General features: G+C 38.4%; 1 protein-coding gene across 1 annotated transcript in view; it reads right to left on the bottom strand.

Moving 5' to 3' along the window:
* Positions 1-12,747, bottom strand: part of LOC117302717 (dynein heavy chain 3, axonemal-like) — an 89,931-nt gene that overhangs the window by 70,224 nt on the left and 6,960 nt on the right. Inside the window, exons 9-24 of the mRNA XM_033786722.1 lie at positions 12,270-12,464; positions 11,391-11,582; positions 10,571-10,699; positions 9,881-10,081; positions 9,007-9,146; positions 7,663-7,821; positions 6,998-7,226; positions 6,219-6,371; positions 5,534-5,672; positions 4,779-4,977; positions 3,496-3,724; positions 3,082-3,252; positions 2,224-2,361; positions 1,926-2,069; positions 1,347-1,511; positions 573-707 (exon numbers count right to left, since the gene is read on the bottom strand). Of these exons, the coding sequence (XP_033642613.1) occupies positions 573-707; positions 1,347-1,511; positions 1,926-2,069; positions 2,224-2,361; positions 3,082-3,252; positions 3,496-3,724; positions 4,779-4,977; positions 5,534-5,672; positions 6,219-6,371; positions 6,998-7,226; positions 7,663-7,821; positions 9,007-9,146; positions 9,881-10,081; positions 10,571-10,699; positions 11,391-11,582; positions 12,270-12,464 (2,718 nt within the window). The remainder of the gene's footprint in view (positions 1-572; positions 708-1,346; positions 1,512-1,925; positions 2,070-2,223; positions 2,362-3,081; positions 3,253-3,495; positions 3,725-4,778; positions 4,978-5,533; positions 5,673-6,218; positions 6,372-6,997; positions 7,227-7,662; positions 7,822-9,006; positions 9,147-9,880; positions 10,082-10,570; positions 10,700-11,390; positions 11,583-12,269; positions 12,465-12,747) is intronic.

The raw sequence follows: 12,747 nt of genomic DNA, 5'->3' as shown, positions 1-12,747 counted from the left end.
AATTATTTATGTAATGAATCTCTACTATTGCAGGTACCCAGTCACTCCTGGCCAATAAAAAGCAAATGTAGCTAAGTATCTTGCCGAAAGACACAGGGGTCGATTTCACAAAGCAATAAGATCAATCTTAAGAAAAATTGTCAGTATCACCGTAGTGATTTGCATTGTGATATCACACTTTACTAAGCAACCACAATTGATTTGCAGTCACAATCAATCTTGGCTTTTTGTGAAATCGACCCCAGGTATCATGGCAGGGATTCAAACCCACATTCTAATAGCTCAGCTTTCAGAACTTGTGGGTTGGGTTGGTGGAGTGGTATCTTTCCCCGCCTTCTACCTCTAGGACCACACCATGACTCCATGGGTTTTCCGTGGAATAGTTCTCTGGGGTTTACTTCCCACATCTAAAACTGAAGCTTCCTTCCTTGTTTTCTCTCCATTTGGGTTCTTGGCTGGTACAGAGATTAAGTTAACTTTTCTGAGAGTACTTGGCTTCACAACCAGAATAAATGAAATGAAATGAGTCATACATGTATCAACTGGACTGGTCGACCCAGACTTCAACCCACCTTGTGCTCTTCCATCTGTTTCTTGGTATGAAGCTCTCCCAATGATTCTGCTAATACTTTAAAGGCACTGGTCTTTCCACCGATGGCATCACCCACAATCATCAAACCATGGCGTACAAGGATCATCTCATAGATCTGCAAAGAGGAAATTTAGTATTTGGGAATAAAACCTGGAATTAAGAATGGATGCAGTGCCTTACACTGACCTGAAGTTTTTGTCCGAATTTAAAGCAATGCTTACTTCATTGACACTTACAGGTAACAGAAAACTCTGCTGCACTTTTTTCTGAAAGGATGTATTTATTTTTTCTTTTGAGGGGCAGGGTATTTGTTGATATATGTTGTGGCTGGATGACCTTGTAGAGGCACTGATCACCTGTTCCTCCTTTGGTTTGGTATTTTATACAAATTTTTAAATTTTGTATACACTTTTGTTTTCATAGTTTGTTTACCTTTTAACGACTTGTAGCTGTTTTGCCAGTGTAAAGAGTAATACAATATTTAAAAAATATATAAATAAAATAAACCATTTTTCGTTATCAAATGTAAAACAAAAACGTAGCACTAAAACTGTGAGTGAAGAGTGTTAACCATACATGTAAGTACACGGTAAGCATATAATTTGTTCATGTTTTACTTAGCAGAAACGGGTTCTCTGGTCTTGCAGAGTATTTCTTATCCAATAACAATTTTTAGCTTCATGCTGTCTTCTGGATTTTATTTCACACAAACAATATTAGGCCTACTGAGTCAATTACATGTTGCTGGAATTACCTGTATGATCTTTTCAATAAACCACGGCACACATTGGAGTTTGTTCTTGAGAATTGTATCTCTCAATGTCTTCTCTAGGACACCGTAGTCTGGTCTGGGCATCTCTAGACCGGGGAACAGATCTGAGATGATGCCTTCAAAGAGTGGAATATCATGCGACAGAAACTACAAAGGAAAAAAAATCAAATTGACAAATTTAGCATAAAATATAGATTTGGATTCTCATTCTTTCAAAGTAAAAAAAAAAATTACAATAAACATTTTGAATTATTAACGGTCAACTGTCAATCTGAAATCATAAATCATACTTCATGCGAAAGTGAATATGAAGTAAATTACATGATGCATCTTGTACGCTCAGTTTTCCGTTTGTGATTCAGGGAAATTCGCTTCACTTTCTCATCATGCGTGAACCAGGTTCAACTTTCAAAATCTCTCAACCCCCCAAAAATATCTAAATGGTTATAAATTACAACAACAAAAATTGATGGTCATGGACTCCACTCCAAACCTGGTAAGCATACAAACCATGAACAACCTTTGTATATAGGCTTTAATTAAGACTATGCATTCATCTACCTTGGGTAAGTTGACATCCTTGATTGAGCGGAGTACCAGTATGTCTTCTGCAGTCTCTGGATGTTTGAGCTTTAGGTTACCAGCTGCTGTTAGTACAGATTTAACTGCTCTCATTCCGTAGTCATAGTGATGTTGTGAAGACAACTGTAAAACAAATCACCAACACACTATTGCATAAAAATTTAAGTAACATTTTACTTTTCTTCTCCAAATGAGAGACTGTGTTTGGGGAAAAAAAGAGATAATTGTACCAAAACCAATATTTGGATTATCTCAAAAATTGATGTTTTTATCTAACCTGTTCAGAGCAGAGTTTGTAGACAGCAACAATCTTGGTAGATAGAGACCTTGCATCTACAAATCCCATGGAGTACAAGCTGATCTCAGCAATTAAAGCATAGTCTGGTACCATCATGGCAACAGTCCGGAATAAGACCTGTCAAAAAAAAAATGAAAGGTTTAAAACAAATCTGGATGAGTACACTGAGCAAATGTTAAAATCTCATGCACATTGGATCAGAAATTTAAGCGGACTCCATCATCAGGGAGTGTCCTCTCCACCAACAACCCAGCCGTTGATTTCACCAAACTCTTCCTAACTTAGGTTTAATCTACGAGTTCAGTTCCGTATCAGAAGACGTTAAGACACATTGCACCCGTCCTAAGTTAGGATGGATTACTCGTCCTAACTCGAGATAGGATTAATCCTAGCGTTTCGTGAAATCAGGTGCAGAATGGAGGTTCTTGATTTGTGCAATTCATAGTTATAGACGATAAGCCAATGAGAGAGACTGGCTATTGCCAGCTTGGCGTTTTTATCCACTTGTGGGAGTATGCCGAGTCCCCTTGATGGCAAAGATCATCTAAACATCCTGAAAGCTAAAGTAGTAGTCCCAGCCAATTTTCTATACCTTCCACCTGGGTAGTAGTTAAAAAGCAGGGACAGTTCTTTTCAGAACTGAGAAGTCTCGCGAACATCAGATAAATCTACTCCGCGGTAGTATAATAAAGAAAGACAGTTCTCTAAAGAACAAAATCTACCTGGCAAGTAAATGCACACATGGTGTTACCGCAAACTAAATATATATTGATACATCACCATGCAATCCACCAAATCCTATATCATCTAAACAAACAGAAATCTTGAAACAATTACCTTGAGATTATCAGGTAGTTCAGCCCTCCCTGCATAACCCGGGTTCATGGTGATAAACATCGTACATGAAGGGTCTAAAGATATCTCTGTTCCTTCAAATACAAACGTCTGGACTTGCTCCGCTACGGCTCTCTGTATACTCTGGATCTGTTGAGCTACGACTGACAGCACCTGAAGGGAAACAAGTCAAAGAGTTTAATTCTCTGGATTACTTCCTGGACACTTCTACTCGTCAAAACTTTAAAAAGAAAATCGCTCAACAGGCAAATCATCCAGGGGTGTGGGTTCGAATCCCACCCGACTGATTTGCCTGTGGATTTTGTTCACAGAAATAGGTAAACGTACTGAGTGTACAGCACTAAATAACGTCGGTGTATGGGTTAAAAACCAAATTTAATAAATAAACTATCTTACCTCCAACTCAATCCTATTAAACTCATCAAAACACGCCCAAGCTCCAGATGATGCCAGACCCTTGAAGAATTTGCCCATAGCCTTGTAGTCCAGGCCATCAGAGCAATTGAAGACTACACACTGTTTAGCAACAGCCTTAGCCAGGTCCTTACAGGTCTCTGTCTTGCCGGTACCAGCTGGACCTTCTGGGGCTCCACCGAGGTTCAACAGCAGCGCACCTGTCAGGGTTCTGGGTAGGATAACAATGGAGATAGAAACTAAATTAGAAACTAAATCAGATACTATATTATAAATTATTTATATTATTATGGAATGTCGTGGCCGAGCGGTCTAGTTCACCAGCAGCAGAGAGCGGGTTTGATACCTGGTCATGACACTTGTGCCCTTGAGCAAGGCACTTCACCATATAAAGTTGGGTAGTGCAATCTGCTCTACCAGCCAGGCTCCTAGTGGATGATACCCAAGCCTCCATCCTTACGGACTGTAAAGGAGTTGACCCTGTTTCAGCCCAAGGAGTAGGAGGCAACGTGCCCCTGGTGGCTGTTGATTTGGATCGATAGCCCAAATCAGTTCAGTGTAGCCCTAGCATTGAAGTGATCTCACATAAAAAATGTTTTGAAAATAGATTTATTTATTTTATTTATTTAGTTATTTTATTTTAAATCTTTAGACATACACAATAGTTACAAGTTGTACAGGGGCTGTCAAGGTTAAAACAAAAGTATAACAACTGTCATCAAAAGATGTGTAAAACCAGACCCCTGCCAACGATAAAAATATAATTATACAATATAAAAAGGTGATTGCTCATGATTGATCATGCTTGATCATGTGGTCTCAGCTCAATATAGCCCCCCCCCCAATCACAACCATCATTCAGCATTACTGCATCAACCTTACCTATAGCATCTACATGTATCAGTCAATGGGGTGATGACCAGCCTGCTAGTGTTACCCAGATACTCATAGCCATAGGGTACCGTTGTAGTGATCATCCTGACGATCACATTCTGATGATCACATTCATCCCCCTGGCCCCTACCCCCAAGAATCACAACCATCGTTCATAACACCAATTACTGCATCAACCTTACCTATAGCATCTATCAGTCAACGGGGTGATGACCAGCCTGCTAGTGTTACCCAGATACTCATAGCCATAGGGCACCGTCGTAGTGATCATCCTGACGATCACATTCTGATGATCACATTCATCCCCCTGGCCCCTACCCCCCAAGAATCACAACCATCGTTCATAACAACAATTACTGCATCAATCTTACCTATAGCATCTATCAGTCAATGGGGTGATGACCAGCCTGCTAGTGTTACCCAGATACTCATAGCCATAAGGCACCGACGTAGTGATCATCCGAACAGTCACATTCTTCTCTTCGTAGTAATACCTCAGCTGACTGATCCAAGAGAAACTCACAGGATCGGTGATGAGCTGGTTGCAAAGATTAGCGACAACATCACGAGCTGTGAGGCAAGTTATAAAATTACAATGAATGCTTCACATGGGTTTCACATGGGTTTCAAATGTATTAGAAAGTATAAGAGAGTTCAGAGAGTGTTGAAGAGTTTGAGAGAATATTAATGTATAAGAACTTTTTGAAAGTGTCAGAACATGTCAGAAAGTATTAGAAAAACATTTAACAGTGTCAGAAAGATTCAGAGAGTATTATAAAGTGTTCAAGAGTTTTCAGGGGTTTTAAAAAACTACTAGAAAGTGCTTCTTTTCACACTTTACTTCCAAAATATAAGACATTGAATACCTCAGAAATCAAGTTTCAGTGCAAAGCTTTGTTTACACTTTTACAACATATAATAATTATTTCGGAATTTTTTTTTTAAAGATGGAAATATTTTAACGACCAATCAAAGCTTCCTAAAAAATTACTTTCAGGCAAGGGCAACAAATGTTTTTACCTTAACTATGGGGCAGACTTTTTTGCTCACCATACGATCTTGTCTTAGCAGTTTTGTGATACAAAAAGTACCCAAACCCTTTAAACAGTAAAGTTGATTATCTTACCATGTACATCAATCACAATGAGCGCCCCCAACGTGATGCGAGCCATCTTGGTGAGCTTCCCTCGTACCAGCTCAACTATCTCTTCAATCTGTTTATTGCACTTGTCTAGATACACTTCTAATCCATTTTCCTCTATTGCCTAATATGAAAGAAAAGAAGAAAAAAAAATTTTAGCCAAATATAGACAATTTTTAATTGAACAAAGAAAATCGTATACAAAAGTTTCAATGGTGTTTTATTCTACATTTGTTAAGGCAAATAACCAATACCAACTGACTACAGTTATTGATAAAGTTCCAAATTGTAAAAACATTTGTTTTGTACATGGAAAGCATAATAGCGTGAAACTAAAGTGCTACTATTTCATTGGTGTGTAATGGCATTTACACCAATTACCAAGAAAATTAAAGGAAAATGCAGTATTGCAACAAATTGACTTGCAGATTTATTTTGTAGAATATAATGCAGACTTTGGAATACAGGGCAGCAGACAAACTTTGTAAATTTACATTCTTTGCTCAGTCCTAAGCTTGTTCAGATTTCCAAGAACAATAGGTTTACCTGGTAAAGTCCGCTACCAACTTGACATTATCTTACTTACTTACAATGATATTTGTTTTGATTAGCTACAAAAACACAGAGATAAATTCAGAGTTGTAGATACTTTTGGTGATTTATATTTTACCTTGGTGACTTCTGACGTCCAGTAGATGGTGCTAGCAGCAATGACCACCTGGCCAGGCCAGTTCAACACCCAGGTCTTACGTGGGGTTTCGGGGTATGCAGCTACGGCTTTGCCAGTAACCTCTTGGAGACTACGCCTCATGATATCTTCAACCTGGATGGAAGATATGAGAGGAAATCTTATCTGAAACAATCCTTCTACAGAGCCTTGATGTTTAAAATAAAGTTCTGTGCTTTTACAACTTGACATTCTTGTCAGAAACTTTATTAGCATTTTTTCTGAGATATTTAACCAAGTGTGTCATGGCTGAGCGGTCTAGGGCGGTGGACTCAAATTCTGTAATTAACAGAATGTGGGTTCGAATCCTGGCCTGGTCAGACAAAACATGTGAGCAAGGCACTGTATTATAATTGCTTCTCTCAAACAAGGAGTACAAATGGCTACCCGTGAGAGCTGGGGGCTAACCTCAAAAACATTGGACTGGCATCTTTTCAAGTGGAAATAGAAACACATTCTCAGTAGTAAAATGCCAATAATGAGCAACAGGTGGATCTGTCAAACTTTACTGTTTACCACTCCATCATCACTTACTTACTTACATACTTAGCTGCGTAGGACTGGGTGTCCCTTGGCCTCCTTTGAGAACCGTCCCCATTCATCCATCATCACACACCAAAACATTATTAGGTAATGTTGTTGAGAAATCAAGTCGTAGGGTGTTTGAAGTTATGATGTCAACTTTTCACAGATCCAAACAATCTTCTTACTAAGGTCCTTACCTGAATGAGCCATTTCTCCACTAGTCCATGAGCATCAGCCGGTATGATCCTGGAGCAGAGTTCAACAACTTCCTTCTCAGCTGACTCCATGGCCGTGATCTCTTTACGCTCTGTGAAAGACAGCTTGGCAATACCCTCAAAGCATTTCTTGAGGTGAGGCTGGACTCGAAGAGGATCCTTGGTCTCTGAGAGGATCTCCAAGAGCTCGTCATTAGAGAGGAAGAAGAATCTAGGATGGACAAATTTTTTTTTGAAAATAGGAATTTAATCTATGCTTTGTAGAGTAGGATGAACATTTTTATTTAAGTACACCATGTAATATTTCTCTTGAGTAGAGGTGGTGGCTGTGAAAAGAGCTGCTTGGTCATTAAGGTTTATCGCAAAACGCAAAATATCAAGAGAGTGCACTGTTGAACCCACACAAAGTGTGAGTCGTGCTTGACAACATACAACGCATAGCAAACTGCCCCATCTGCCTACCCACAACGCAGTGCAGTTCTGAATCACAATAAACCTTATGTGTTTTGACTAGTGCACTTAAGTTGTCAACAAAGGATGGGGGTACACAATAAACCCACTAAAAACTCCATGTTTGGTCCCCCTAGAATACAGCTCCAGTGTATTTCTTTCTTATAAATCAAGACAGTTTTCTTACAGTTCCTTACCTTGGGAAGAAGAGTCTCTTCTTCTCCAGATAGTCATTCAGACCCCGCTGTATTGTGTCTAAGTGACCCTCTGACTTCTGTAGGTTTTCTAGCATGTTAAGTTGAGATGTGACAACCAATGCTCTTGTGTTGATTACGGCTGTTTGCATGATATCTTGCCTAAAAAGAAGTAAAATACAATTTTCACAAATTTACATATTTGTTGTCATATTTGCTAGTGCTGGAAATAAGTTGGAGCACATTAAAGACTAGACTAAGCAGACATTAATAAACTCTTCTCTTCTCTGTTTTTCTTCTTTTCTTTCTCTCTCTTGAGTAGAATTATAAAAATCTGTTTGATTCAAATAATCTACAAAATGCAACTAACAGTGATACAAAAACAGCAAAACAAAATTAAGTTTCATTTAAAAAATTCTTCAGGTACATGTATGCTGTTGACGTGTTAAAAAAAAATGTTCACTTCTTTTACAAATATTTGATGTAAAATTTTTGCCTTTTTGTAGTGATTATTGTATTTTTTTAATATTTGTATTTAGCTGACAAATTAACAAATGAAATGACTGTAATAAATGAATGGTGCATGTTAAGTCCTTTACCTTCTGATCGAAACGCAATTAGAATATTTTTAGAATTTTTTTATTGTCCGTATTATAAATACACAGATATTTAGTTTCCATTGGCATATAGACCAACCCGACTAAACAAAATTGGTAGCGGCCTCTATCACCGCGCACCACTTCTGCGGTGTACATGTGCCTAGTTTTGTGCACAAAGACATGAGGAAATTATGTTCATTTTCACTCTTTATGGAAATTAAATGTTTTCCTCAACAACTTACACAATTTCCTTGCCAGGACATCATGATATAGTAATGTAGATCACTGACCACAAATTTTTGCAACTATATAGAAACCGATCATCTTGAAAACGGTGCTTTTTTTAGGTGAGTTAGGGGGAAAAGACGTGGAAACTGCATAATATTGGACATCGGCAGAGCATTTTGTCAGAATTTCAGTGTTTTACTCTGTGCTTAATTTAAAAAAATTATCAAGAATGTTGTAAATCGTAATAGTATGCTACCATGTCAAAGAAATCGCATAGATTGTCGAGGAAGATATTAAATTTCCATAAAAAGTGAAAAGGGAAACGATATGCTCGTGTCTTTGAGCACAAAATTAAGCACAAGTACACCGCAGCAGTGGTGCGCGGCGCCCATGGCGGCGCCCAGGACTTGCACGCCTGGATTTGTCTATACAAGAATAGTCAATACAGAGGCACAACACTTTTGACCCATATATATTCATTGTTAACATCATTTGGGAAGAGATATATATTGAGACTTACCAGTTCTCATCCACTTCAGTGAACATAGCTCCTTCTACAGGTATTTGACGACGGATGTCTGCTGATCCAAAGATTGGCTCAAGGTAAAGCCACGCTGCTTGGACTTTCAACCAGGAGTCTAAGATATCACTCATACGATGCTGCAAAATACAAAATAAAATCATTCTGTAAGGGTAAGTGTGCATCAGACATTACACCCAAAATCTGAAATCTGCTTGAATAAAAAAATAGAAGTTAAATGCCTCAAATTTAGATGCTAGTTAGATAACTCAGGTCTAACTGAAATGAAGGGTCCAAAGCGTGACACGGTTTGCCCTATTAAGTTTTTCAGTGACTGGTCAACAGGACCAGTTAGCTTGTCATTTCACCGGTCGGTCAGCTTTTTCACTAGTCTGAACTTTTAAAAAATAGGGATGCTTTCAACACTGAACTATTGCCAGCCAGAGCACTTGGTGAGAATTCTTTGGTCCTTTGGCCTTTCAACTGCGTTTGGCAAGCGGACAAGTGTTGAGGGAGAGCGTGCATGACGGAAGATGAAAGAAGATAAGGTGCTTAAAGAGTTGTGACACATTTGTTGGATTTAAATTTGTTGGATTTAAACTATGGATCACTGATCGATTTCAAGATGTACAAGGATGACAAGACTATGCAAGCTCAAGGATCAACTTTAAACATGGTTACATCTAAAAAGGATAAAAAAAGGCTTTCTAGAACAATTTTATCATTTTACAAATTTGCTGACTGGTACTTACTGACAGGAGAAAAAAACAAGTTAAAATCCTACAGGAAATCGTTTATACAGAAACTAACACAGCAAATAAGGAGAGACAGTCCAGAGCAAACTTCAAAACCATCCAAATTCCTAATAACTCACCAATCTAGCTTCCCAGAGTTTGACCTCTTTCTCAAAGGGAGCGATGAACGGTGACCCTCTCATGGTAGCCGTCTTAACGATGTGATCCTCCAGAAGGACTTGAACATCTTCAGGGGATGACAAGATGCTCAGACCGGTGTCTTTATACTGAGTGAAGTTAAAATGCACCGTCTCCCAATCCTCCTTCATCTTTGACAATGCCTGGAAAAAATGACAACATGAACTTTTTTAGATTTTGGGTCTGATTTGAATGTAAGTTGTCTTGATGAAGAGTGGAAATGCTAAAAACCATTACATCTACCACAACAGGCAGGGCCCGATTTCATGCTTACTGCCGAATTCTAGGCTCATGATGATCATTCTCTGCTTAGTAAGCAAACTAGCCCAGACATTCTGCGCTACATGTAGCTGTATAAGCATATAATGCCTAGTATTGTGGAGAATACACGCGCAGAAGCAAAAATTCACTGCTAGCCCGTGAAATACACATGAATTTGTTTTAAAGCCACGTTTTCGTTTACCCTTTTCAACGCATGCGATGTTCACCCAGCATCTTGAAACATCACATGAGTACACTTAGTGTACATTGTCTTGAAAGTTCCATTTTACGTGGCGTCCCATGTATCCTTCATGTCCATCACAGTGTACTAAGAATGTCTATTTCTGTAGTTATTATAAAATGTATTCTACCTTTTCCAGAGCAAACTCTTTGCTGGCCTGTGAGCTGATTTCCCCAAGATCTTCCAGGTACTTCTCTAGACCCATCTGCAGCATCTCTAGTAATGGTGTCTCATTGGTAGGCTGCATGTTGAAACCGACCTGTGAACCAAGAAGGAGAAAACAAAAAGCCCTTGAGAAAAAAAAATGTTTGTTTTCTTTTTCAAAATAGAAAGAAAGCTGTATAAATAGTTTTTGTTGATTACATATCCAACGGCACAACTAGTGTCAATAACAAGGAGACAAGTTTTAGATGTGAATGAAAACCCCAACGGAGGAAAACCCCACACATCAAGAACCACATTGTGGGGAACATGCTTAACAAAGAAAAATGTTTGAGAGTTTTTTTCTATTGTGTTAAAGTCCCCACAGCTACAGAAGGTCTAAAAAAAAATTTAAAAAAATCGAAAATCAGACTTAAGTAGGAAGAATATTATGCCTGTATACTCCAACAGGCCAGTTCAACACATGGTGACATGGAAATCTAGCTATAGCCAGGGCCCAATTTCATAGAGCTGCTTAAGCACAAAATTTTGCTTAAGAAAAAAATTCATTGCTTAGTAAAATCAGATTACCGGCCAAGACTCCACTCAATTGTTATGCTAAGTAAACAACAGCTAAATAATAGTCATTAGCAATGTATATGGCATGACATTTTGGCCAGTAACATGTGTAAAATAAGCGAGCTATTTTCGTGCTTAAGCAAATTTTTTGCTTAAGCAGCTCTATGAAATTGGCCCCAGAGCTCTAGCCACCAGTTTAGACAAGGCCTTTCAATCATTCTAACTCTTACCTTTTCACTCATCATATCCCAGTGTCGTTTCTTGATACCAGGATTGCACAATGCTCCAATCAGAGGCATATTGAGTTTGAACTTCTCCAGCTTAGCCTTGATGGTAACTGAAGCACGCATTGGACCCATCATATCGGAGCTGCCAGCAAAGGTCTTGGTTAATTTGTAACTGGTCTTCCATAAAGATTGAACCTTAAGAAAGAGATTATTAGAAGAAAATTATTATCAATGTATTTCTTCCTAAATGACGGCGTTTCAGATTAAAACACTTTCATAATTTAATGTTAAGATTAAAGCTAAGTAGTTTTTTTTTTTTTTTGCTTAGCAGGAAGTCGTTGTATGCCTGGTAACGTGAACAAAATCTCGTAGTTTTATTATATTTGTCTATCTTAAAGGCAGTGGACACTATTGGTAACTACTCAAAATAATTATTGGCATAAAACCTTACGGGGGGAGGTTGATAGTACAAAACATTGTGAGAAACGGCTCCCTCTGAAGTAACGTAGTTTTTGAAAAAGAAGTGATTTTCCACGAATTTGATTTCGACACCTCAAGTTTAGAATTTGAGGTCTCGAAATCAAGCATCTGAGCTCACACAACTTCATGTGAGGGTGTTTTTTCTTTTACTATTATGTTGCAACTTCGACGACCGATTGAGCTCAAATTTTCACACGTTTGTTATTTTATGCATTTGTTGAGATACAGCAATACAAGTGAGCAGACTGGTCTTTGACAATTACCAATAGTGTCCAGTGTCTTTAAGGGAAACTTCATCACCGTTTAAGTAACAGATGAAAATTGCAAAATAAGCATATAACGAGAAACTTCAAGACAATTGTCTTTACTGCAAAGACCAAGAAATTTGAATTTGTCCGTTACCTCTTCCTCCACCTTCTCAGCATCTACATCAAGCAGTGGCCCATTCATCCATTTATCATACTGATGATGGAACTGAACTGCAACCGACCATAGTTTATCAAACGGTTCCTTGGTATCATGTATCTCCTCTAGGATAGAGTATGGGGTAATCTCACCGGTGTCCAACAGATTCTCTTCATAGTTGATGGACGCTTTCTGTGTGGGACAGGGGCAACAACAAAATAAAAATAAGCATAGTTTCCAGGTACTATCATAAGACATTTTATAAAAAATAGTACAAAAAATAACAGTGGCTTCTTAGTACTCAAATCCAATTAGCTCAGCTCTCATGGAAGTACATGTATACAGCCTAAGCTGCTAAATTTGTAGTGCACCAAGCTACATGTAAATCAATCACAAGAACCATCTCAGGCCTCACGTGTACCCACCTACTCCTGGGTGAAGAGAGACAACTATTGATAAGTTTCTTGCTCAACTT

This window comes from Asterias rubens, chromosome 2 (genome assembly GCF_902459465.1).
Source record: "Asterias rubens chromosome 2, eAstRub1.3, whole genome shotgun sequence".
Taxonomy (NCBI): domain Eukaryota; kingdom Metazoa; phylum Echinodermata; class Asteroidea; order Forcipulatida; family Asteriidae; genus Asterias; species Asterias rubens.
This window is presented reverse-complemented; position numbering and strand designations above follow the sequence as displayed.